Raw genomic sequence first — 24,906 nt, forward strand, 5'->3', positions numbered from 1 at the left:
AGTCCAGATAACGGGAAGGGAAACTGTACCTAACCATACCCTAACTCTAACCTTAACCTTAGCCATAACCTTGTGTGTGTGTGTATATGCTATTAGCACCAAAACTGAGCTAAAAGCAGGATCATTCATCTCACAGTGCCTACTTTCTGATGTTCAGTATCTTTTTTCCACAAAACACTATATACACCACGTTAAATACTCAAATGAGTTTCTTTCCAGAACTCGCTATACACCAGGCTTCTAATTTAGCAAAATCCAACATATCCACTGAGCCAATTGGTGTATAGTATCATAGTCGTGTGACCCTATTATGGCAGAGCCCAGAAGGAGTATAGTAACGTATTTAATCTTGTAAATTGTGATTTTATGATTAAACGATGAATAATTTGAAAAAATGCAGGGAAGTCAGTTTTTTAACAGGGTGCAGCAATGGTGAACAAGCATTCACAAATAATGCTTAGAAAACTGTCACTCGATTGGAACTGTGAAACCTCCTGTCATCTCCGTTACAATGCCAACCCCATTTAATAGTGTTTTCTTTTGTGTTCTCCTGTGTGGGATGTGAAGTTTATCGTTTTGAATTTACTGAAACACATTGCATCATTAGAAATAAGTGTAAAGTCATTTTACAAAAATGTGGAGATTTATACTTGGTTATGACCCTGACTGAAGATATCGTTAGCAAAGGGGGCCGGTTGTAGTAAGGATGTCAAACAATAGATCACATTTTACTAAAGATTTTAAAACTAACAAACAAACAATTACCATAATGAACACTATCATAGTATGTTGTTTAAAACATAATGTCACAATATTCATGATAAAGTTGAGTTCTTATTTATAAACAGTAACACATTTAAAGCTTGGGACTCCCTGTCTGTAGTTTGCTGTTGTTTACATTATCTTCAGCATATTTTAAGTGATTGAAAGCTGAATTTTTTTTTTTTAAATAGACATTTCTTATACCAATACAGTATTGGTAGTCGATAATCAGTTTTTTTGAAAACCAGGCTTTAATCACTGATAATAAGTGCACAGGCGGTGATTCCGTGAGTGCTGCGGGGCTCAAGCATTAATGGGGGAAAATAAGGTCCTGCACTGTGCAAATAAATTACCTGTTCTGTCAAATTATAGTGTGGATGCTGCAGAACTGTTATTACAGCATTTAAAAAGATAAAATCCATTTGTACAAAGACTCCCAGCTTTCTTGAAAAGATCTGCGTTTCCCTTGTTTTTCTTTTGTATTTGTTTTGCTCTCATTAGTATCTATAGTAGACACAGCATCCGTCAGTTCTGGCAGATTCTACTGTACTTGCTGAAGTTGTTTTCTCCCACTGCTAATTAAAAAAAATAGCCACCTAGCTATTTCATCCCGAGGGCTCAACCTGCGTCATACCTGCTGTAGATGCCTGTAACCAGATCCAGACTGCCATGCTTGATCGTATGTCTGGAGAGGACATTCATCTTATGGACTGTGGACTGCCCTTGTAACTTCCAGAGAAATGTACTGAAAAAAATGAACACCTACAAGGCTGACTGTAGTCGTACAGCTGGACTGGAAACTACCATACGATTCAAAATAGGCTGCAAACTGATGCTTCGCAAGAACATTGACATTGCCACTGGTCTCATCAATGGGGCAATAGGGAAGCTTCAAGCTGTTTCCTACTATCTGGAAAACACAAGTATGGTCAAAACCATAACCATCTAATTTAACAATAGAGTCACCCATACCTTTGAACTTTTACGCGCAAACTTTGAAATCATGGAAATTTGGAGAATACGTTGTTCGAGAGCAGTTCCCAGTCATTGGTGCTCATTCAATCGCCTTTCACAAATGCCAGGGTAAGACTCTAGAAACAGTTAGCATAGATCTTGATAACTCCATTTCCTCCTATGGACAAAGTTTTGTTGCACTTTCCAGAGTTACTTCCTTAAGCTGTGTCCACCTTATCAACTTTTTGACACCACCTGCATTAACCCTTTGCAGTCCATTTATTAAGCGCTCGTCAGGTACGTCAGGTCCAATTTATTTTCACATGCGCTGTTTATTTTACACGCTCTGTTTAAAATATTTTTTTCTGAGTAAAACAGGTTCAAAAGGCATTGAATCACAAAAAAAACACTCGGTACTCTATCTATAGCCACGTCCTACCCCTTGTTGTATTTTTCACATACCTCTTTATAGACGTGCATACTGATAAATCCTCTCCTGATCACTAATTTTATCACCAAACTCCTCAATAATGCGAACCAAGTCATTATTTTATTACTATAACATCTCAAAAAGCTCTGAAATTTTCTGTGATATTCTTTGAGCGCTGGATGCAGAAGCAGCTACCTCCTTTCTTATATCCATGTTATCTCTGTAATGCATAGAGCTATGAGATACGGTTTCGGTTTCATTCGGCTCCTATCGGTCTCACTTGGCCATTGAAAGGTTTTCTCTGCTTTTTCTGGAGAAAAGCAACCTGTGCCGTACGCCTTTTTGATGATGTCGGACAGGGTCCAACATATGACCGCAAAGGGTTAAGGCACTCAAACTGCAGTTGCAGAGTACAGTAGGCACAGAGAGATTTATTGCCCTAAGTTGATAAGCTTGAAGGAGACCAACAGGCACAAGGGACACAAGGTAAAAGATTGAGTGCATTTGATTCACTGAGCCATCACTAATGTTTAGGAACAGCAAAAGCCTCAATCTTCTAAGAGAACACTTGGAAGTTACACATGCATTCAGAGGCTTGAGCAACCCAAATTGCACCTCATGCTATGCAACATTGCAATTACTTCTTCACTTGCAGCCTGTAAAGGATTCATTAAATCACAGTCAACAAGAGGCTATCAGTAGCTTTGTTCACAACCATGAACACTTGCCATTCACTGCATCTCTAACTACTGTGGATGTTTATCACTTCTTAGGAGAACCCTTCAATAGAGGTAAGCAGCAAGATGTTGCAGGGTTTCTCACTAAATTGTCTGAAATTTGTCCTCAAGTATCTCGCATGGTTTCAGCCACCAATAAGTCATGACAGTCTATGTACTAGATGTTAGATGTACTGCTCATCAAACCTACAGGTCTTGCATGTTTACCCTCTACATGTACCTCTTGGTACAGATTCCATGTGTTTGAAAGAACTCATTTATAGAAATGATTGGTAAAATGTAGGTAATGCAAAACTTCTCCAAACATGAAACGTGAACTTATTCAGTCAGCAGGAAGAATAATTGCAATCCAAACCAGACAGGACCGTGACAAAGCGACACAATGCCAAGTTTACTGCTGTGCAGAAGAGCAAAATTACTCTGGACAACATCAATGACCAGTTTTCTTCCATTATCATACACCAACAAATGCAAAGGACATGGGTATGGCCTTTATCAAGAGATCTAATGCTTTACAGATGCCTTACATTGGCCTAACTTCATAACACCTCTATAACAAGGAGAATAATGGATGTTAGTATACTACCCTTTTTGCACTGACATGCTGTGGCGGAGTGTCCCGCCCCTTTATGTTTATAAATGTTTTCTGTTGTATGTAGTGAGTTTAATGTTGGTGTTTATGTATAAAATACACAGGATGTAAATATGGGTTGCAAGCACAAGTGTTTAAAATGTATATTTTAATATACCCACTCATGGATGTACATTTGCAACTAAAACAGTACAATATTTACACTTTTAATACTGTCCAAAAGTCCCTTCTACCATTATTTTATTTTCAAGTCTTTCCTCATTTCTCTTATATTACTCTACTTATTACTCTCTTGTCTTGTCTGTCTATTTACCATACACATTCTCGAATAGCTTTCCCTTTCTTTATTCATTATTTGATCAAGTAAAAAAAGAAGTGATATCTATAACATAAACGTAAAAAAACAAGTTAGAAAAACGCAACAGCCGTTTAAAGTGGTGATATCAAACACAAAAGCCCAAGTTAGGAGAAGCAATTGGGGCAACCTTGTGCAAAAATCAAGCAAATAGGCACAATTGGAAAGGTGCTGGGGCCCAACATTCACACAATTGTTGCTTCTAACTTGGCTTCTTATTTTCATCGCTCCACTTTACATTGAAATTCTCTTTGTACAACTTCAAGGGGATTGTGACCATTCCGCTATAAGCTCAAAAGTCACGTCTGCAACAAAAAACATTGACAATGCACAACCAGAAAAAAGGCTCCAACACCCCAGCCCTGGATCTGCAGTGCCTGCCCCATCAACTGTCACTTCCCACACACTTACCTTGCATTCTGATTATCCCTTGAACTCGTTGCCATTATTGGTCTTGTTCATCATTTTTATTGTTGGATATATATATATTGCTTCATGCTCTTTCACGTATTCTTGTATGTATGGGCTAAATGTCTGTCCATGTGTGCCCTCGTCTACCTGTGCCTTACCTGCATGTTGTCTGTGTGTCTTCCCAAAGCATACTTGTTTGTGTCTGTGATATCACTTCTCCCATTCCCTGTCTGTCTTTCTCTCTGTAGTAGTGCTTGTAAGGATAACGTTAGGTTATTACCATAACCCTGGTTCCCTGAAAAGAGAGTGACAACCATTACCGAATGGGAAGAGCCTCTCTGACTGTCAATCTCTGAGCAAATATACAAAAGCTACCCTATCAGGGCCCTACTGTGAGGGGGGAAGTCCCGCCCCCCTCCTATTGAAGAGGGACGTCCTAACAGTAGCACATCGCCATTTTCTTTTGAAAACAGAGGTCATCAGGGGACACGACCTCAAAGGGTAATGGTTGTCATTCTCTTTTCAGGGAACCAAGGTTATGGTTCCCTTTCAATTCAAATGACAACTATTACCGAATGGGAAAGCTGTACCAAAGCTGTCGTGGCTCCAGATTACTGACAGTAAAGCCCGACGGCGATAGCCTCAAATAATGGTAGGTAATGGGGAGTCTGTCTGTTTATACGCCAAGCATATTGCATCTGTCACCCAGTGCGCTAGACGTTGCTTCGATAGGGCCTAACCTCTAGAGCGGGACCCGTAGCAGACAAACAGCTGGTTGGACTGTCTCCAGGACACCGTATTATCCAGATAACAGCGCAGAGCCGGAACTGGGCATAGCGTATGTTGTCTGCGGTCCTCCTCTGACTTGAGCGGGGTAGGTCTGAAAGTTTCCAAAACCACTGATTGGTTAATATGGAATGAGGATACTACTTTTGGCAAAAAGGCAGGATTTGTTCTTAATGTTACCCGCGAGTCACTTCCAGTGAAAGCCATACATCTTTGTCAAAGAGGACCACTCTTGCCAGTCGAAACCTCTCCCAAATCTGTTTCACCACTTGAGGATGCAGCCTCCACTCCAAGCTGTCTGGAGCTCCTCTGGACAGGAGGTCAGCTGCCTTGTTGTCCACACCGGGGAGGTGAACTGCCCTGATTGAATGCAAGTTTCTGTGCGTCCAGGACAGGAGTCTGTGCGCTGTGTGGTGAAGGTCCGGTGAGCGCAGGCTGCCTTGGTAATTGATGTAGGCTACCACTGTGGTGTTGTCTGTACGGACCAGCACATGTTTGTGCAGTAATTGCTGGCGAAAATCTGATAATGCCAGGCTCACTGCTTGCAGCTCTTGTGCATTTATGTGCGCTTGCTGCCAGTGTTCTTTCCACTGACCTCTTATTCCTCTTCCGTTCCAGACCGCTCTGCAGCCCAGACTGGAGGCGTCTTTAGTGATCACTTCCCTTCTGTGAGGGGATCCGAGGGGAGATCCGAGGCGCAGGTTGCCGGGATGGAGCCACCACTCCAGTGTCTTCCGGCATTGTGTGGACACTCACACCAGCCGGTACCGACTTCGGACCGGGTGCACCTTGAGCGTATTCTCAGCAGCCCTAGTGGAAGGATTCTCGAGGCGGCTGCCATCACCCCAACAACCTTTGATATTGTTTGACCTGTAGGAGAGCATCCCCTCTGAGTAGGGAGTGGCCTCCAACGGCCCAATCCTGTCTTCTGACAGTGAGGCAAGCATGCTCACAGAGTTCAGTTTGATCCCCAGGAACACTGGACTGAGACGGTAAAGTTGCTCTTCTGTTGATGTATTGAGAGCCCTAACTTCGCCACATGACCTGACCTGTTTTGTGTGTGCCTCTATGCGTGATTTTGATTGCGCGCAAATCAACCAATCGTCCAGATTGTTTGGGATCTGAATACCCCGCAACCTGAGTGGAGTCAGTGCTGCATCCATGCACTTTGAAAATGTGCGGGGTGCCAGCGAGAGGCCAAATGGCAGCACGTGGAATTCGTACGCGTTGCCTTGAAAGGCGAAGCGCAGATATTTTCTGTGCGCGGGACGGATTGGGACGTGAAAATAGGCGTCTTGCAGGTCGATCGATGTGAACCAGTCGCCCAGTTGGACGGACTGGAGGACTGGCGATCTCCTGTCTCCTTGGTGAGGAGCCCACCCTTGAAGGGTGGCGGATCTATGCGGAATTGTAGAGCATATCCGTGTGTCATATTTGATAGCACTCAGGAGTCCTGGGTGCAGCCTTGCCATGGATCGTTGGATCGTTGGATCGTTGACGTTGGTCAGTCCTGTTGTGAGGGGGGGTTTGGTGGCAGCCGGGGACTTTAATAGGGTCTCCAGCATAGTTTGCTGAGCCCTTACAGTCTCTGCCAGCTCTGCGAAGCGCCGCTCGGCCGAGCTTGGGCGCCTTCGAGGCAACTGCAATGGCGAACGTCTGCGCCTGCTTGGGGAAGGGGAGCGGTGCCTGCGTGGCGACCTCTTGTCTCCTGGGGAAGGGGAGCGGTGCCTGCCCGGCGACCGTCTGTCTCCTGGTGAGCGTCCCCTTGAGTGGTACCACCTCGGCGGTGACCATCTCGCCTTCCCTGAGAGGTGCCTGCGCCTCTGTACCGGTGGTGGAGAGGGGGAGGGTGACCCGGTTGTGCGGGAGAGTTCCCTGTTCACTGTAGCAGTGGGGGTCCTGTCGACCTCTGCGGAGGCTCTTGGACCACTGATCTTATTCTCCCATAACTTGAGGAGAGAGACACTGCGGGGGATAGGGCTGCTCTCCATCGCTTTGTTCTCCTCGAACTTCCGACAGTAGAGCAGTCCAGTTCACCTGCCGTGCCTTGGCCACGTGTTCTGGCCCTAGGCACCTGGCGCAGGATCTGTTTGTCCTGCCTGGGCAGCTTAGCTAAGCACCTGACACACTGATGGAAACCAGCTGAAGACCCATTTGACTGCACCGACGTGTTTCCAGTTCTTGTTTGTTTTTTTTATTAAACTGCTGTGCTCACTGAGCAGCCTGCAGATGCGTTTTTAAAACTATTCACCCGTGCTGAATCAATCGGCACCGAGGCCGATGCTGATGTGTAGTGTGGTCGGTGCTGGGCTGTAGACGACCTCGAAGCTATTCCCCACTGCCGAATCAATCGGAACTGGGATCAGCGTCGAAAAGAGCGCTGTTGGTACCGGGAGGTCTGTGCCGAGTCAATCGGCGCCTAGGTCGATGCAGACGTGTATCGCCGTCGGAGCTGGGCTATAGACGGCCTCGAAGAGGTTCACCAGTTAAATGATTAAATCGGGGTCTCCTTACAGCTGCTTACAGCACCACAACAGCTCTCACACGGTGTGTCAACTACACAAAGCCTGATGAGGTGAGAGAGTAATGGCCGCTCGCTAATCCCTGGAGAGGGGTCGAAACCAGCTCTAGCCAGAAAACTGACGTGGGAATTATAACGAGAGCCAATTTACCAACGCTCAAGAGTGTGATTACCCTGGATTTATATTTTAATTTATTTTGAAACCAAATAAATCAGCTAAATTTGGAAAGTAAAAGCAGAAGCAATCTACGACCTGTCTCAGAGAGATGACAGATAAAATGGCGTTTTGCTACTGTGAGGACGTCCCTCTTCAACGGGAGGTGGGCGGGACTTCCCTCCTCACAGCAGGGCCCTGATGGGGCAGCTTTTGTATATTTGCACAGAGATTGATGGTCAGAGAGGCTCTTCCCATTCGGTAATGGTTGTCATTCGAATTGAAAGGGAACCAAGAACACTTCAGTCTGTGTTGAGCACTTACCTTGGCACATATGTGTCTCAGCATCTTTATTCTGGTTACAACCCAGCTGATAAGGGAATGAGCATTTCAATGGAAACTGGGGCAATCAAAAAAAGAAGCCAAATTAGAAGCAACAATTGTGTGTATGCTGGGCCCCATCACCTTTGCAATTGTGCCTATTTGCTTGATGCTTGACAAGGTTGCCCCAATTGCTTTTCCTAACTCAGGCTTTTGTGTTTGATATCACCACTTTAAACGGCTGTTGCATTTTTCTAGCTTGTTTTTTTACATTGACAATGTTTTTGTTATAGGTATAACTGTAACAAATCAAACCTGGTATTAGCAAGTGTGCTTTTTATTACAGAAATACATTGTACACCATCCAAATATTGGGATTTAAGGCAGAATGACTGGGGATGGGGAATTTGTTGTCTGTTTTGCCCAACTCAACCCTCTGTGTCCTACAAATCTATCAAATAGACAGAGTACAGACTGCAGTCTTAATATTTGGAACATGGATATGTTCTATTATTCTCTCAATAAAGTTCCATTACCTGTGCTTTTTAGTAAAAATTAATCGTTTTGACTTTTTTTTTTTTTTTAACCCTCTGGCCATATCCGAATGGTCGTTGAACAGGCGTTTGGGTTATTGCAAGGGAGGGGGCGGATACTACTGAAGCATACTGAAGTGAACCACAAGCTTGTTCCCCAAATTATTATAGCCTGCTGTATCCTCCACAATTTGTGCCAGGACCGTAAGGAGATGTTTAGGCAAGCAGAGGAACAGCTACCTCAGCCTCCAGCAAGAATTGCACAACAGAGCTATGAAGAGGGTCCTGCTATTAGAGATGCATTGCTGTCTTTATCTTTGTAGCCTGACAATGTAATTTTATTTTCTAACATTTTTGTTTCATTATCTTATTTTGTATCTCTCTTTATACCAATAGCATCCTCATTTGTGATGTACTTGCATGACTGCTTCTGCTTAATAAATAATTGGAATATTGAGTAGTATTGTTGATTTCCAAGAAATAAGTCGCGAAATATTCCACAACACATTTTATTTTGAGAGTGGGTTAAACAATGTTCGTGTTGTGCATTGTATGAAGCTGCCTCATCATATCCTCTTCCCTTATGGATATTAACACCAGAGTCTCTTCATTGCTCCAAGTGGAGGATGGACACAGGTTTTGCTCAGACATAAGTAACTAGAAGAAATTGCTTTGGAGTATAGTTATACACATTTAAACATTTTACTTAGTAGTACTTTACAATAAAGACGTTTTGACAGTTGTTTGGAAATCTATTTGCAAGTGTATTCTGAAGTACTGTACAGTAGCTGTAACCACCTGAATTCACAAGCCCATGATGCAGTTTATCAAACAATTTTAGTGATAGGTTTAAACAGAAACTTGGGTACAATCTGTACGATACTTTACAAACACATTTAGATCTGTGTGTGGTTAGCATTATGCAAAGGAATAGGGAAGAAAGAGAAAAAATTGGGGTTATCTGCAACATCAATCTAATAAAGGAAATACTGCAAACAAAACATTAATTTCCCTATCATCTTTGGACCATGGTAACTTACGTATTCATATATGACTTTTATAGCAGCTTTAGGAAAGGAATGAGCTAATTAACATTTTCACGAGAAAATTTGTGTTTACATGTGCAAGTGGGCTTTGATTTCACAGGCATTGGCTTTATCGCACAAGAAATTTTGACTTTCAAGGTAAAATACTGAGACTGTTTTTTGGGCTTACCCTGCAAAGTTTCACGCGCATTGTCCATTCACGTGAAACAAACCAACATGTAAACTGGCGTATTGAGACGTCCCATTAAAGATAACAAAACAGCATTGTTGTTTGTTGTATTCCTATTTTTTGAGTTGGTGTGCATTATATCAGAACCCCCTTTCTGAGCAGCATTATCACTCAATTACAACTCAAATGAACAGAGCACAGAGCAATCTGGGAGGAAAGGCTGCTTTGTTCCTGTAAACCCAGATACAAAGCAGGTTGTTGTCATTTGGAAGCCTGCCAGCAATCTGTGTGCTCCGACTACAAGACTACTATCTAAATTATACCCCAAGTAGCCTGCATATTATCTCTAAAGTCATTAAAAGAATAAGCTTTCACATATTATGCTTGCTTCGGAAAAGTTTTCTGCACCCTTTTCTTCCAATGAGACAACATTTAACATTTGGAAGTGAAGCTCGTCAGTATTTCTAGGTGTGTAAAGATAAATGGCTCATTCATCTCCAATGCGGTTATCGTGAGTGTGACATGAGGCTGAACGTTTCCAGTTTTCAAATGTTTTTTTAATGTCTGCGGTGCAGAGAATCAATAACTTAAACAACATATTGTTAACACCAAATGTCATGACAGTTGGATAAGTGGTTTTCCAGATACAGTATATGCAAACATGTAGGTGTTCCACACAGACAGATGCATGCATAGACAGAAAGACACCCCCCTATATCCCCAGAATATGATATTCTCAAGAACTTGAGATAAATAACATTAATAACAAGTTTCATGACAATCGGATAAGCGGTTCTGCAGATATATGAAAACCGGTGAAGTGTAACGGCTGACCGCCTCCACTATATCCCCTTTGCATGGCATTTCATCCCCAGTAGGGGATAGTGAATACATAAATACATGAAGAAACGGTGTCATATTTAACAAAGGAAACAGTGCTTATATATGTGTTTTCTCCACAGTGAGTGGCGGTTGGCTGACAGGCGCCCCCTAGAGCCCAATGCTGGGATCTTTATCTGGACAGCGCCTAAGGGAAGTGGTGACAGGATGAGTGGGGGAGAGGAGCAGGTTGACATCCTCACCGGCGGCGTCCTGGTCAAGGAGCGATGGAAAGTGGTAAGGAGACAGATATCATTTTCATTGATAAAAGCCTTTACTGAAGTTCAGTTTCTGCTCTCCCTTTAGATAACTTTCAAGTAGATTTTCAAAATGAAAGCAAAATGAAACATTTACAACTGGTCCTCTCTTCATAGTGATAATGAAAGAATAGAAATATTAAATAGATGATGAGATACCAGATAGGTAATGATAGCGAAATATTTTAATTCAAACTTGTATGTGCAGTAAATTCTACCCTCTACTGTAACTGCCCCGGGGATAGACATTAATCAACCCACAATAACCCAGTCTCTTCAGCACAATCCAGTTGCATTAATTTTATCTGTATAAAGATAATTTGACAATGTTTTAATTTACTGATGCAGTACACGCCAGAAAGCGAAATTGCATGAGAACATAAGAAAACTGAGTAAATAGCCCAACGGCATTCACCCAGTTCCTCGTATATGACTAATCTCGAACGTCAAGTCCGGTCTTAATCATCCCAATGATTCAGCATCAACAGCTAGATAACCCATTCTATCCCCTCCCCACTCTGTGTAAACATAAGAACATAAGAACATAAGAAAGTTTACAAAGGAGAGGAGGCCATTCGGCCCATCTTGCTCGTTTGGTTGTTAGTAGCTTATTGATCCCAAAATCTCATCAAGCAGCTTCTTGAAGGATCCCAGGGTGTCAGCTTCAACAACATTACTGGGGAGTTGATTCCAGACCCTCACAATTCTCTGTGTAAAAAAGTGCCTCCTATTTTCTGTTCTGAATGCCCCTTTGTCTAAACTCCATTTGTGACCCCTGGTCCTTGTTTCTTTTTTCAGGCTGAAAAAGTCCCTTGGGTCGACACTGTCAATACCTTTTAGAGTTTTGAATGCTTGAATTAGGTCGCCACGTAGTCTTCTTTGTTCAAGACTGAACAGATTCAATTCTTTTAGCCTGTCTGCATATGACATGCCTTTTAAGCCCGGAATAATTCTGGTCGCCCTTCTTTGCACTCTTTCTAGAGCAGCAATATCTTTTTTATAGCGAGGTGACCAGAACTGAACACAATATTCAAGATGAGGTCTTACTAGTGCATTGTACAGTTTTAACATTACTTCCCTTGATTTAAATTCAACACTTTTCACAATGTATCCGAGCATCTTGTTAGCCTTTTTTATAGCTTCCCCACATTGTCTAGATGAAGACATTTCTGAGTCAACAAAAACTCCTAGGTCTTTTTCATAGATTCCTTCTCCAATTTCAATATCTCCCATATGATATTTATAATGTACATTTTTATTTCCTGCGTGCAGTACCTTACACTTTTCTCTATTAAATGTCATTTGCCATGTGTCTGCCCAGTTCTGAATCTTGTCTAGATCATTTTGAATGACCTTTGCTGCTGCAACAGTGTTTGCCACTCCTCCTACTTTTGTGTCGTCTGCAAATTTAACAAGTTTGCTTACTATACCAGAATCTAAATCATTAATGTAGATTAGGAATAGCAGAGGACCTAATACTGATCCCTGTGGTACACCGCTGGTTACCACACTCCATTCTGAGGTTTTTCCTCTAATCAGTACTTTCTGTTTTCTACATGTTAACCACTCCCTAATCCATGTACATGTGTTTCCTTGAATCCCAACTGCGTTCAGTTTGAGAATTAATCTTTTGTGCGGGACTTTGTCAAAAGCTTTTTGGAAATCTAAATAAACCATGTCATATGCTTTGCAATTATCCATTATCGATGTTGCATCCTCAAAAAAATCAAGCAAGTTAGTTAGACACGATCTCCCTTTCCTAAAACCATGTTGACTGTCTCCCAGTACCCTGTTACCATATAGGTAATTTTCCATTTTGGATCTTATTATAGTTTCCATAAGTTTGCATATAATAGAAGTCAGGCTTACTGGTCTGTAGTTACCTGGTTCAGTTTTGTTTCCCTTTTTGTGGATCGGTATTACGTTTGCAATTTTCCAGTCTGTCGGTACCACCCCTGTGTCAAGAGACTGCTGCATGATCTTGGTTAGCGGTTTGTAAATTACTTCTTTCATTTCTTTGAGTACTACTGGGAGGATCTCATCCGGCCCAGGGGATTTGTTTATTTTAAGAGCTCCTAGTCCCTTTAACACTTCTGCCTCAGTTATGCTAAAGTTATTTAAAACTGGATAGGAACTGGATGACATGTGGGGCATGTTGTCAGTATCTTCCTTTGTAAAAACTTGTGAAAAGTAATCATTTAACATATTTGCTATTTTTTTTTTCTTCCTCTACGATTTTGCCATTTGTATCTCTTAAACATTTAATCTCCTCTTTGAATGTTCTCTTGCTGTTGTAATATTGGAAAAACATTTTGGAATTGGTTTTAGCTCCCTTAGCAATGTTCATTTCTATTTCTCTCTTGGCCTTTCTAACTTCCTTTTTGACTTGCGTTTGCAGTTCTGTGTACTCTTTCTGCGTACTTTCTTTTTGGTCCTTTTTTAATGCTCTGTAAAGTGCCTTTTTTCGCTGAATATTTTTTTTAATTGATCTATTAAACCATTTTGGCAATTTAGTTTTACATTTAGATTTGTCTACTTTAGGGATATAATTGTATTGCGCCTCTAGTACTACATTTTTGAAGAACAACCATCCTTCTTCTGTGGGTGTTTTCTCTATTTTACTCCAATCTACTTCTGTTAGTCTCTGTTTCATACCTTCATAGTTTGCTTTTCTAAAATTGTAAACCTTAGCTTTAGTCTTTACTTTTGGGGATTTAAAAAACACTTCAAATGAGACCATGTTGTGGTCTGAGTTTGCCAGTGGTTCTCTGACCTCTGTTGTAGTTATTCTATCTTCGTTATTTGAAAAGACTAAATCAAGGCATGCCTCCCCTCTAGTGGGTGCCTTCACAAATTGTTGTGTTAGGAAGCAGTCATTTGTCATTTCCACCATTTCTATTTCATCCTTCGCGCTACCCACCGGGTTTTCCCATTTTATTTGGGGGAAGTTGAAATCCCCCATTAGTATGGCTTCTCCTTTGCTACACACATTTCTAATGTCATTGTATAACAGATTATTGTGCTCATCGTCTCCTGGCGATTACGCCATGGCTGCCTTTCTTCCTCCCGTCCCTTTTTTTTTTTTTTTTTTTAAATGAATTTTCCACCCGCAGTTTCCATGGTCTGACGCTTGGAGGCGCTGTTGTCCTGGTTCTGACACCACGTGTCACAAAGACGGCCAGAGTGCTTGGCGTCAGTCCGGAGCCAGGAAATAAACAACGAGAGGGGTGGAGTTTGGTGGAGCTGAGCAAATGGTTTCGCTCAGCATTTAATAAACAGAACAGAAAATAAAAAGGTTGTAACAAACAAAAACACAAGACACGGCACTTTCGCCAAAATAAATAAACAAACAGAACGGACTACACAGACAAACCTGGTGAGCTGCTATTTTTCTTACAATTATCACAATTACCGCCATCTCCAATCCCGTTCTCCACTCACTGAACACACAACCCTGAGTGGGTGAAAACATGCAGCTTTTATGCAGCTGTACTGTGACTCGATTGCTAATCAATCATTCAATTGGGGTCGCGGTACAAATTAATAAAGTGCAATTCCCCATGCTCACATATTGTTATGTTTTACTTGCACATGAAGTGCTGTGCAATCCTCGTGCCTAAATACAAATATGCATTTTAAACACTCGTGTTACACAGACCCGTTTATATCCCGTGTACGGATGACTATACACCAACATTAAAACACAACACATAACACAAAGTACACACAGGGGTGGGCAGTTGAACTATTTGGCCTAAATGCAAAGTGTAATGTCTGGCACAAACCCAACACAGCACATCACCCAGGTAACACCATCCCTACTGTGAAGCATGGTGGTAGCAGCATCATGCTATGGGGATGCTTTTCATTGGCAGGGACTGGGAATCTTGTCAGGGTTTAGGGCAAAATGGATGGAGCTAAATACAGGCGAATCCTTGAGGAAAACCTGCTTTAATCTGCAAAAGACCTAAGACTGGGACGGAGATTCATCTTTCAGCAGGACAATGACCCCAAGCACACACCCAAAGTGACACTGTAGTGGCTTAAAAACAAGAAAGTGAATGTCCTAGAGCAGTGGTTTTCAAACTTTTTTTCTCACGACCGAGTGGAGGAGAAACATTTAATCCCGCAACCCAAAACAATAATATCTTCTGACTAGTTTTCATAAAATTACAATAAAACCTGGGCAATAGATACATGCTAGCTTTAACCGCTTCACTTTAAATAATAATTAAAATTAGTTGTTGATGTTACTTGTGTTGCATTTTTTAAATTCAGCAAAAAAATAATAAAAAAAAGACGATCAGGTAAGTTTTACTTACCTAATGTGATGGGTGGGCCTGCCAGCTGTTCATGATCTCACTCCAATCTGGATCACAGGATGAAAGCGATACTCGCATGTCAGGTGCGCTGTTGAGTCAGTTTCTTTCTTTTGTTTTTAACCTTGTCAAAGTTGAAAATCCAAGTTCGCACGTGTAGGTTGTTGTGAATGGCAGCAACAATAGAACACTAATCTTACTTAACAGTGGTGTGGCAAAGTGCCCACCCCTGTGCTATTTTGTGTTATATGTTTTGTGTTAATGTTGGTGTGTAGTCATTGGTACACGGGATATAAACGGGTTTGTGTAACACAAGTGTTTAAAATGCATATTTGTATTTAGGCACGAGGATTGCACAGCACTTCATGTGCAAGTAAAAAGTAATATGTGAGCACGGGGAATTGCACTTTATTAATTCACGTACAGGTACCGCAACTCCAATTGAATGACTGATTAGCAATCGAGTCACGGTACAGCTGCATAAATGCAGCATGCTTTCACCCACTCATGGTTGTGTGTTCGGTGAGTGGAGAACGGGATAGGAGACGGAGGTAATAATTGTGATAATTGTAATAGTATTAACTAAATATCTGCTCACCGTGTTTGTCTTTAAAGTCTGTTTTGTTTGTCTTTTTGTTTTGGCGACGAGTGCCGTGTCCTGTGTTTTTGTTTGTTGCAAACCTTTTATTTACTGTCTGTTCATTCATTAAATGCTGAGCGAGACCATTCTCTCAGCTCCACCAAACTCCATCTCGCTTTCTGTTTATTTCCTGGTTCCTGTTTCTGGTCTGACGTCCCCCACTCCGGCCGTCTTTGTGACACATGGTGTCAGAACCGGGACTACCAGTGCCTCCTAGACTCAGACCAGAGCAGGGACCGCAGTTTTTTGGAAAAAAAAAAAAAAAGGACGGTTGTTTTTTTTTTTTGTGTGTGGGGGAAAAAAAAAAACAAACAAACAAAAAAGTGTTTTTGGATTACAAAAAAAAAATAATAATAATAATAAAAAGAAATGGTGAGAAGCAGGAGAGGAAAGCGGCAGCAACGACTGCAGGAGGAGGAGGAACTAGAGCCCAGGAGGGAGGAAACGAAGCCTTTACCATCCTCTGAAGAGATAGACTGGGTGTTGGACCTGGAGTGGAGCTGGGAGGACCTCCCACTGGTTGCTGACCTGCTGTAGGCCAGAGATGGGGAACTCTGGGAACGCTGGGAACAACATTTCTACCCAGTGCCCTTCATGAACCCGGCAGCCGTGGTGATTAACTATTTGGCTGCCGATATGGGACTGCCCCAGCAGGTTGTATTCCAAGTGGGAGCCATGCCTACCTGCATCCTGATTGGGCTGAAGGGAGACTTGCAGTTCCCATCTCCACCAGCAGAGGAAGAATGCCTGCTGGTTTTGCCTCCAGAGCCAGAGGGAGAGGAGCCGTTGCTGCCGTCTCCAGCGTCAGAGGGTGAGGTCCCACCGCTGTCTCCAGAGCAGGAGGGAGAGCCGCACCAGTCCCTTGCAAGTGAGGGAGAGCCGCACCAGTCCCCTGCAAGTGATGGAGAGCCGCACCAGTCCCCTGTAACAAGGGTAGACTACAAGCCGCTCCCACCTCCGTCGCCAGGAGACTGCACCCCGCTCCCACCTCTGTCGCCAGGAGACTACACGCCTCCGTCACGTCCATCGGCAGGAGCAGAGCAGCAGGAGCTGCCTCTTCCTCCGCCACCTCCACCAGCAGGAGCTGCCTCTGCCTCCACCGGCAGGAGCAGAGCTGCAGGAGCTACCTCTGCCTCCGCCACCTCCACCGCCGGGAGCAGAGCAGCAGGAGCTGCTTCTGCCTCCGCCACCTCCACCGCCAAGAGCAGAGCAGCAGGACCTGCCTCTGCCTCCGCCACCTCCACCAGCCGAGGGTGAATGCCTGCTGGGTCCCCGTCCACCAGCAGAGGATGAATGCCTGCTGGTATCACTTCCTCCACCATCAAGGGAAGAGGAGCAGGAGCTGCCTCTCACTGCACCAGAAGGACCAGGAGTAGATGCTGGCGGTCCTCAGCAGCCCTTGCGTAGGCTGCTGAGGGAAGCACGGGGAAGAACCGCCCGGCCGCAGTGGCCGAGAAGAGGGCCAACATCCGCACTGACTGTCCTGACTCCCTGCCTCACTTTGCCCAAGGATGCCTGCCTCGCTTCGCCCAAGGATGCCTGCCTGGCATCGCCTGGGGTTGCCTGCCACTCCGCATCGCCTGGGGTTACCAGCCACTCAGCATCGCCTGGGGTTGCCAGCCGCTCCGCATCGCCTGGGGTTGCCAGTCAGCTCTGCTTGGCCGCAGGGGTCAGTGTGGCCGGAGCCCCAGCAGAGGGAGCTGCCGGCTATGAAAAAGGGGGGAGAGGTCAGGAGACCACCTTCCACCGCAGCAATTTCGCAGCAGGAGTTCTTGGGGCTGGAGCCCCCCCAGAGGGAGCTGCCTGCTATAAAGGGGGGAGAGGTCAGGAGACCACCTTCCCCCGCAGCAGTTTCGCTGCCGGAGATCTTTGGGGAGGTCTGGAGACCACCAACACCAGCAGCTTTTCCACTGCTGGACTTGCCCCGGCTGAAGGAGTCAGTCTGGGAGCTGTCAGCACATCTGCTGACAGCCACACCATTGGCAGCATTTCCGCTGCCGGTGGTACAGCGGGATGAGAGATTCGCCCCACTGTCAGCACATTTGCTGACAGCATGGCCAGTAGCAGCCTGGCTACTGGCAACATTGCCGCCTATCAACCCCTTAAAGTCCCTGTTCTTGGATTTTAAGGGGGGAGGTGGCCATTGAGGTCATGTGTGCTTTGCACAAGGGGGGGTATATGTGGCAAAGTTCCCGCCCCTGTGTGTATTTTGTGTTATATGTTGAGTGTTAATGTTGGTACACGGAATATAAACGGGTCTGTGTAACACAAGTGTTTAAAATGTGTATATTTAGGCACGAGGATTGCATAGCACTTCACATGCAAGTAAAAAGTAATATGTGAGCATGGGGAATTGCACTTTATTAATTCACGTGCAGTTGTAGCGCGACTCCAATTGAATGATTGATTAGCAATCCAGCCTCGGTACAGCTGCATAAATGCAGCATGTTTTCACCTACTCGTGGTTGTGTGTTTGTTACAAACCTTTTATTTACTGTCTGTTCATTAAATGCTGAGTAAGACCATTCGCTCAGCTCCACCATACTCGACCTCTTCTCTCTCTGTTTATTTCCGAGTTCCTGTTTCTGGTCTGACCTCCCCCCCACTCCGGCCGTCTTTGTGACAAGTGGATATTCTTTGAAAACACTGATCCAAAACAATTACAAATGTAATGACTTGTGGCGTGTTTTCAGTGTGCTATAAGAGGTGAGTTGCAGCAACTCGTTTTCTAGCTCGGGCATCAAGTTTAACTCCATTATCGATTCAGGATTTTTGAAAGCAAAAGGATCTTTCACCCAAAGCTTTTCCTTCAGATTTTCAAACCCTTTTAAAGAAAAGTAGCGACTAAAACTGTCAGACAGAGCAACGAGATGTAACTCTATGACACTTTTAATGTCATTCACTTTTTCTTCACTGATGCTGTTCTCAGTGTGTTGTAACAGTGTTGGGAGCATGTAGTAGCTGGGACGATTACTTTTTAGTCGTGCTTGCCACAGTACTAACGACTTTTGGAATGCTTGTATATGCCCGCAGTGTCAGAATAAATCATTGCCTCTTTCTTGTAACTTCAAATCGAGTTTGTTTAAAATTGAGAAAATGTCAGCAAGATATGACAACTTTACTAACCAATTGGCATCGTCAAACAATTTTGCCAAGTTAGACTGTTTCTCTACCAGAAAAATGTGAATTTCATTCCTGAGTTCGTACACCCTTGTTAATACTCTGCCCCTCGACGGCCATCGTACTTCAATGTGAAACAGTAAATGACTGTGCGCGGCTCCCATTTCTGAGCATAACGCTTCAAAAAGCATTCTTTTCAGCGAGCTTCCTTTAATTAAATTAACAATTTTCACTACTTCCTTCAGTACTGCCATAAGATCAGGGGAAACACCCTTGGGTGCCTGTGACGGAAAGATGAGTTCTGGTGATGAATCTTCCTCCCGACCTGTGAGGGCGCTAAAGAACGGGAGGAGAAGTATCTGGAAGGGCTGGCCTGACAGTTCGTTTCCGGGTCAGGGAAGTGGGTCAGCCTGGAGAGGAGCGCGACTCTGTTGTAAGACCGTATTGATTTGAAAGGTAAACGAGAGGCAGCTGCAAGTAATAAGGCAGCTGCAACCATTTACCTCGATATCATGCGGGATTACATATAGGGGCCAGGGTAACGCTATTTTTCTCCTTCGTTTGGGTTAACGTTAGGAGAGAAGGACGGAGAGAGGAGCTCTCAGAGAGTATTTGTGAAGAGTGTTGTACGTGCTGTGTGTTATTTTCTGTCTGTCTGCAATTGTCTGTCTTTGTCGAACTAATAGACAGTTAACGCACATTTCCGGAGCTGTCGAAAGGAGAGCACTATCCGGAGCACCACTGCACTGAGCACCTGCACGTTTTCGATCACCCAGGACTGGTGACCGTACCGTTGTTTTTGTTCGGGACTGTGCCCTTGTTTTCATTATCCCCGTGCTTTACACATTGTTGTGTATTGCCGGGGATTTATTATTTTTGACGGTCGCCAGACCTGGAAAAGAGCAATAAAGCACTTATTCACTGAATCACTGTTGTCTGTTCATCACTCCTGCACCGCATCACCGCGACATCTGTTCCCCTTACCAACCACTTTGCCACAGTGCCAAAGCTTCACGGTGAATGAAACAGTGATTCCAGACAACATCATTACCAGCTGCCTCAGATATTCTTTTCACAACTCTGCTATTTCTACCTGTCTTATTTGCTGCACCATCACTTGTTATTCCTTTTCAATTAGCCCAATTCAATTTGTATTTGCTCCTGTTATATTTGTTGGTAAAGTCAGACAACACAGCAGATCTTCCATAAAGTCATCTTGCCACACATACCTCACATAAACTAACAGTGTTGCACAATTTGAAACATCAGTAATCTCGTCAGTTGGATAGCAAAATCCCCAGCTGACTGTAACCGGGTAATAAGCTGGGCTTCCAGATGCTCTCCAATGTCGCATATTCACAGAGACATTGTGTCATTGTTGAGGAATGCTTCTCAATTTTTCTGCAGAAGTGTCATCAAAAATTGTACACACCATATCCAGAGATGCTGGATGAATAAGTTTTTCTGCCACTGTATGAGACATTTTCTCTTTTGCCACATGGTATGCAACCAAGTATGAAGCCAGTTGTGCATTGTCATTCAAGGTAGTTGGACGATTAAGAACTTGAGCCGATAACTTTAACTCACGTTGCTTCTGTTGAAAATACATGATTGTCCACGAGTTCACCGTGTTTCATTTCTCAATGTCTTTTTCAGTTTTTCGTTAGCAAGCACCTCGCTGCACACAACAAATTTACACAACAAAACCAAATTTAAAAAAGGAATCATTATACTGTCGCGTCCTTGGTTTCTTTTTCTTTTTACTTGGTGGTTCAGACGATAAATTTACAGTATAATCGTAAATCTTGAAAAACTACTCACTGCTGAATCTTTTGTAGGCATTTTTGTATTACTTTAGTATAAATACATGTTAATTTGGATTCATATGTTGTTTTTTTCTGACTTTATGTGAACAAAAAGACACAAATTCTCCCATTTTCTCATTGGAGATAGTGCTATTTTGAAATTTTGTGGGGAATAGTAGCCATTTTCTAAACTTTTGAGGCATAAGCAATTAGGAAATAACACTTTACTACCCAGAAACAAAAAAAACTAAAAAATTTGTTACATGGTGTAATCGTCTTTATATTGCTCCAAGGGATATTCAAGGCCTTTGATATTTTTTTATCCCCATCCCCTGATCTGTGCCTTTCAACAACTTTGTCTCTGAGTTCTTTTGAAAGCGCCTTGGTGCTCATGGTTGAGTCTTTGCTTTGAAATGTACTACCCAGCAGAGGGAACCTACAGGAACTGCTGAATTTATCCTGAAATCATGTGAATCACTACAATTTAACACAGACAGAGGCCACTTAACTTGGTGTGTGATTTTGAAGGCGATTGGTTACACCTGAGCTAATTTAGCATTGCTATTACAAGGGGAGTGGACACTTATCCAACCAAGCTATTTCAGTTTTTATTTTTAATTAATATCTATCTATCTATATATATATATATATAAAATCAGTTTCTGTGTTGATTTGCTCACAGACATATTGTTTGTGGTCAATAAAGCAAATATAGGAATTTTGGTTTTTATCGTAAGACCATGTTTGTGTACAGTATTCAAAGTAACATTACGTTTAAAAGGTAAGGCTTTAGTTAATGCATACCCAATAAGTTAGAAATAAAGTATGTACAGTATTTATTGAAAGAACTCATGACTTCCAAAACCTTATCTGGAGCACTAGTAATAGATGGATTAACTGGAATTATTATGTAAGCTATATGTATTTCAACAGCCCCTTGATAGATGGAGCCCCTAACTCTACCTGAATCTGTACTCCTCTATAGTGTAAGAGAACCCTCAACTCTTCCTACTATTTCTTAAAAATCATTAAAGGTCAAACTGAAATACGTATTGTCTACTATATTAAACTCAGGCAGAGCAAATCTTAAATTAAGTAGGCTCTTTTTGCATCCGTGGAGAGCTGCTAACATGCATATTTAAAACAGTCCATGCACAAAGGTCAGTTCTAACCCCCCCCCCCCACGTTCTGCAGCTCAAGAAGATTGGCGGCGGTGGGTTTGGAGAGATCTACGAGGCTGTGGACCTGCTGACCCGCGAGAGCTTGGCTTTGAAAGTGGAGTCAGCACAGCAGCCAAAACAGGTCCTCAAGATGGAGGTGGCCGTGCTGAAGAAGCTGCAAGGTGAGCACTTCCATGAAAGCCGTTCCCTTTAGGACTTCAGAGTCTGGGCCACAGTTACCATAGTTATACGTGTTCCACCTTATAATGAGCATGAAAGTGGTAGTGGAAATGGGAGCCACGATCATGATAGCTTATAACTGGTTCCGTGGTATAAAGAGCTGCCTTATAAAGGTTGTGCACTCAGATTCCAAAACAGCTCACCTGAATGGGGTGTTCATCTTTATATAATCTTCTAGTTGAAAAACCAGCATCCATACTTTTGTTCTTAAATGTGATATTGTTTGTGATGTCATCTCTGTGCCCACTGTTTGACTAACACGTACACTAACTGCACTTTGCTGGATTAATCGTTTGGAAATGAGTGTAAAAATCAAAGCATCTTTGAAAAATTCATATCAGCTCTTGTCCAGTGTTTGTGATTTACAGAATAGGTATGTGGCAATGTGAAAGGCAACTCATTTCAAGTAAATATTAATGATCTTAAAAAAACAACCAGGTGTTTTCAAAGAAAGCTCTTAGACATATTGAGTAGTGTGGATTTGTAATATATCATTTTATTGCAACTTACAAGGGAATTAAACCAATTTCCATTCCCATTCCAATCCAATATATCTCTTTACAGTGCCCATGATGAGCCAGCTGTGGTGATGCTAAGTACTTTTCCACATGCCTAAATCAGCAGAATAAATTCACCTCTTTTTTATGGCTTTTGGTTTGATGAAAGGTCAGGGTGGGGTTATGGTATTCAATTCATTATCAGTATTACAGGTAGTGGCAGATGTTGTGCTACAGCAGCAAGCAGAGACCCAGCACTCGGCTCACTCACATTGTGCAGGGATGGAGATGTGCTTCACTCTCTGTGGAGATATCAGTTGACCTGTTTGGTTTTATAGTTCCCCTCATTTCAGGGTCATCATTCATTTAAATGGGATGTGAGTGGTGGTGCTGGTGAAAGTCAATCAGTGCGTTTACATGAGCATAAGAATTCCGATATCAAAATTCATGCAAACACAGTTTTCGGAAAATGTATCAGAATATTCCGAAAGTCAGTTTTTTGGAAAACAGCACCTAGAAATTTTCCCAAAATTTATATCCTGTAAACATCCTTTTCGGAAAACTTATTGAAATAGCATGCTGCGCATTACACATTTTGACTCTTTTCTCCTGCACGTGGTTTTAGAAAACAGAGAAAATAATAATAATAAAAAATAATAATCTGTAGTCAGTCTGCATACATCCATTTGTCTAGTTAGGGTTAAAGTAATACATTTAATTCTGTATGTATTTGTCGATAGCCCATACTGAAGCAGCAAATGTTTTCCTGTTTTACAAAAAAATTGTATTTATTGGTTTCATAATGTCTGCAAAATAAACTGGTAATATAGAACAGGATGAGCAGTTGGAAAGGCTGATTGCACATTGTGGGGAATCTGAACAGAGGTACATGATAGTAATCTTTGAATTTAAGACCTGACACTTCGATAAAGCACTTTAGTTATTGGATTGCTCTCCTAACTGTCGCAGAAATGTCCGGTCTTCAAATCGTACTTGGGCTACTACAGTATTTTGCATGCGAAAATATCCTGCGTTTTCCGAAAACTTCAATCCATGTATACAGTTGAATTCTAATTTTCTATCATTAATTATGTAAACACAGAAAAGTGATGTTTTAAGAAAATCAGTTTTCTGATTCAGTTTTCCAAAAACATTAGTTTTCTGAAAACGCTTTGTCATGTAAACGTACTGAATGTCCACAAAGGCAGTATAATAGTAAAACAGTCCAGTTTATTTTAAAAGGCTATCCCTTTCACCATCAGTGGTATTGGGGAGATAAACGATGGGCTTACAGACAAAAAGGATACACAAAAATAAACAATACTGTGATCCACAAGATTGAATGGAAGCTGCTCCAGGGTGCAGCTCCAGCTTGCGGTGGTGCGACAGTGCAGGTGCTTCCGGGTGTGTGTGCTGGCTTGTCAGCCTCAGGTCCCAAAAACGATCTCTGACTGCCAACAACAAAAACAGTAACATAAAGCACAGCACTCCGGCTGCACTAACGTTTCAGCATGAGGGGCCACACTCACGTCGCTGCATCCCCCTTGTACTGCTAAACTCTTCCCTGTGATCAGTGTGGCACCACGCTCTCTCCAATCGCTACACTCAACACAGCTGATCACAATAGAGTTGTCTAGCAGTCTTTAGAGTTGTCTAGCAGTCTTACAGCAACGGCCAAAATGGCTGACTTCTGGTTCTGTCTAACATCAGGCCAGCCCATCCCTGTGACAGCATACCATCAATCTTACCTAGTGCCCATCCTACCAGTGGGTATTGATGGCTGCTATTAGAAAGGGCAAAATTGTTAATTTGCTCCTATGTGATTCATCCTAAACTCTCTACCAATCAAAGTAAAATAAAGTATCCAATGCAGTTTTCACCTTGTCTGTCTGGTCGTTTTCTCTAGTCCGGAATCTTTGCAGTCCTAATAAAGATGCAGGAAGGCCCCATTCCAGTACAGTACAGTGTGCGTGTAAAGTACACAGTGAAGGCGTAGTATGTGTTCACTTCTTGTATTGAGTTCCAGAAGCACTTCTAACAGGAGAGGCCCACAGATCATCCCTGAGCACTCCCCAGGACACATTTTATAGGCTCATAAATACATAGATTGTATAGCTTGATTTTAGCCTAATTGGATCATGCTCTTTTAATTGCATTAGGGATCCTGCTTGATCCCAGTATTGCAGCTGGGTTCGGAAAGCATAACTAAGAGGCTTTT

At 42.8% G+C, this 24,906-nt stretch overlaps 1 protein-coding gene across 2 annotated transcripts in view; it reads left to right on the forward strand.

The window, feature by feature from the left end:
* The window catches only part of LOC121330132 (tau-tubulin kinase 2-like), a 103,017-nt gene that overhangs the window by 10,601 nt on the left and 67,510 nt on the right, over positions 1 to 24,906 (forward strand). For both annotated transcript variants that reach the window (XM_041276421.1, XM_041276420.1), the window contains exons 2-3: positions 10,734 to 10,887; positions 21,986 to 22,133. In XM_041276421.1, coding sequence (XP_041132355.1) covers positions 10,819 to 10,887; positions 21,986 to 22,133 — 217 coding nt within the window. In that variant the 5' untranslated portion in view covers positions 10,734 to 10,818. The remainder of the gene's footprint in view (positions 1 to 10,733; positions 10,888 to 21,985; positions 22,134 to 24,906) is intronic.

This window comes from Polyodon spathula, chromosome 17 (assembly GCF_017654505.1).
Source record: "Polyodon spathula isolate WHYD16114869_AA chromosome 17, ASM1765450v1, whole genome shotgun sequence".
NCBI lineage: Eukaryota > Metazoa > Chordata > Actinopteri > Acipenseriformes > Polyodontidae > Polyodon > Polyodon spathula.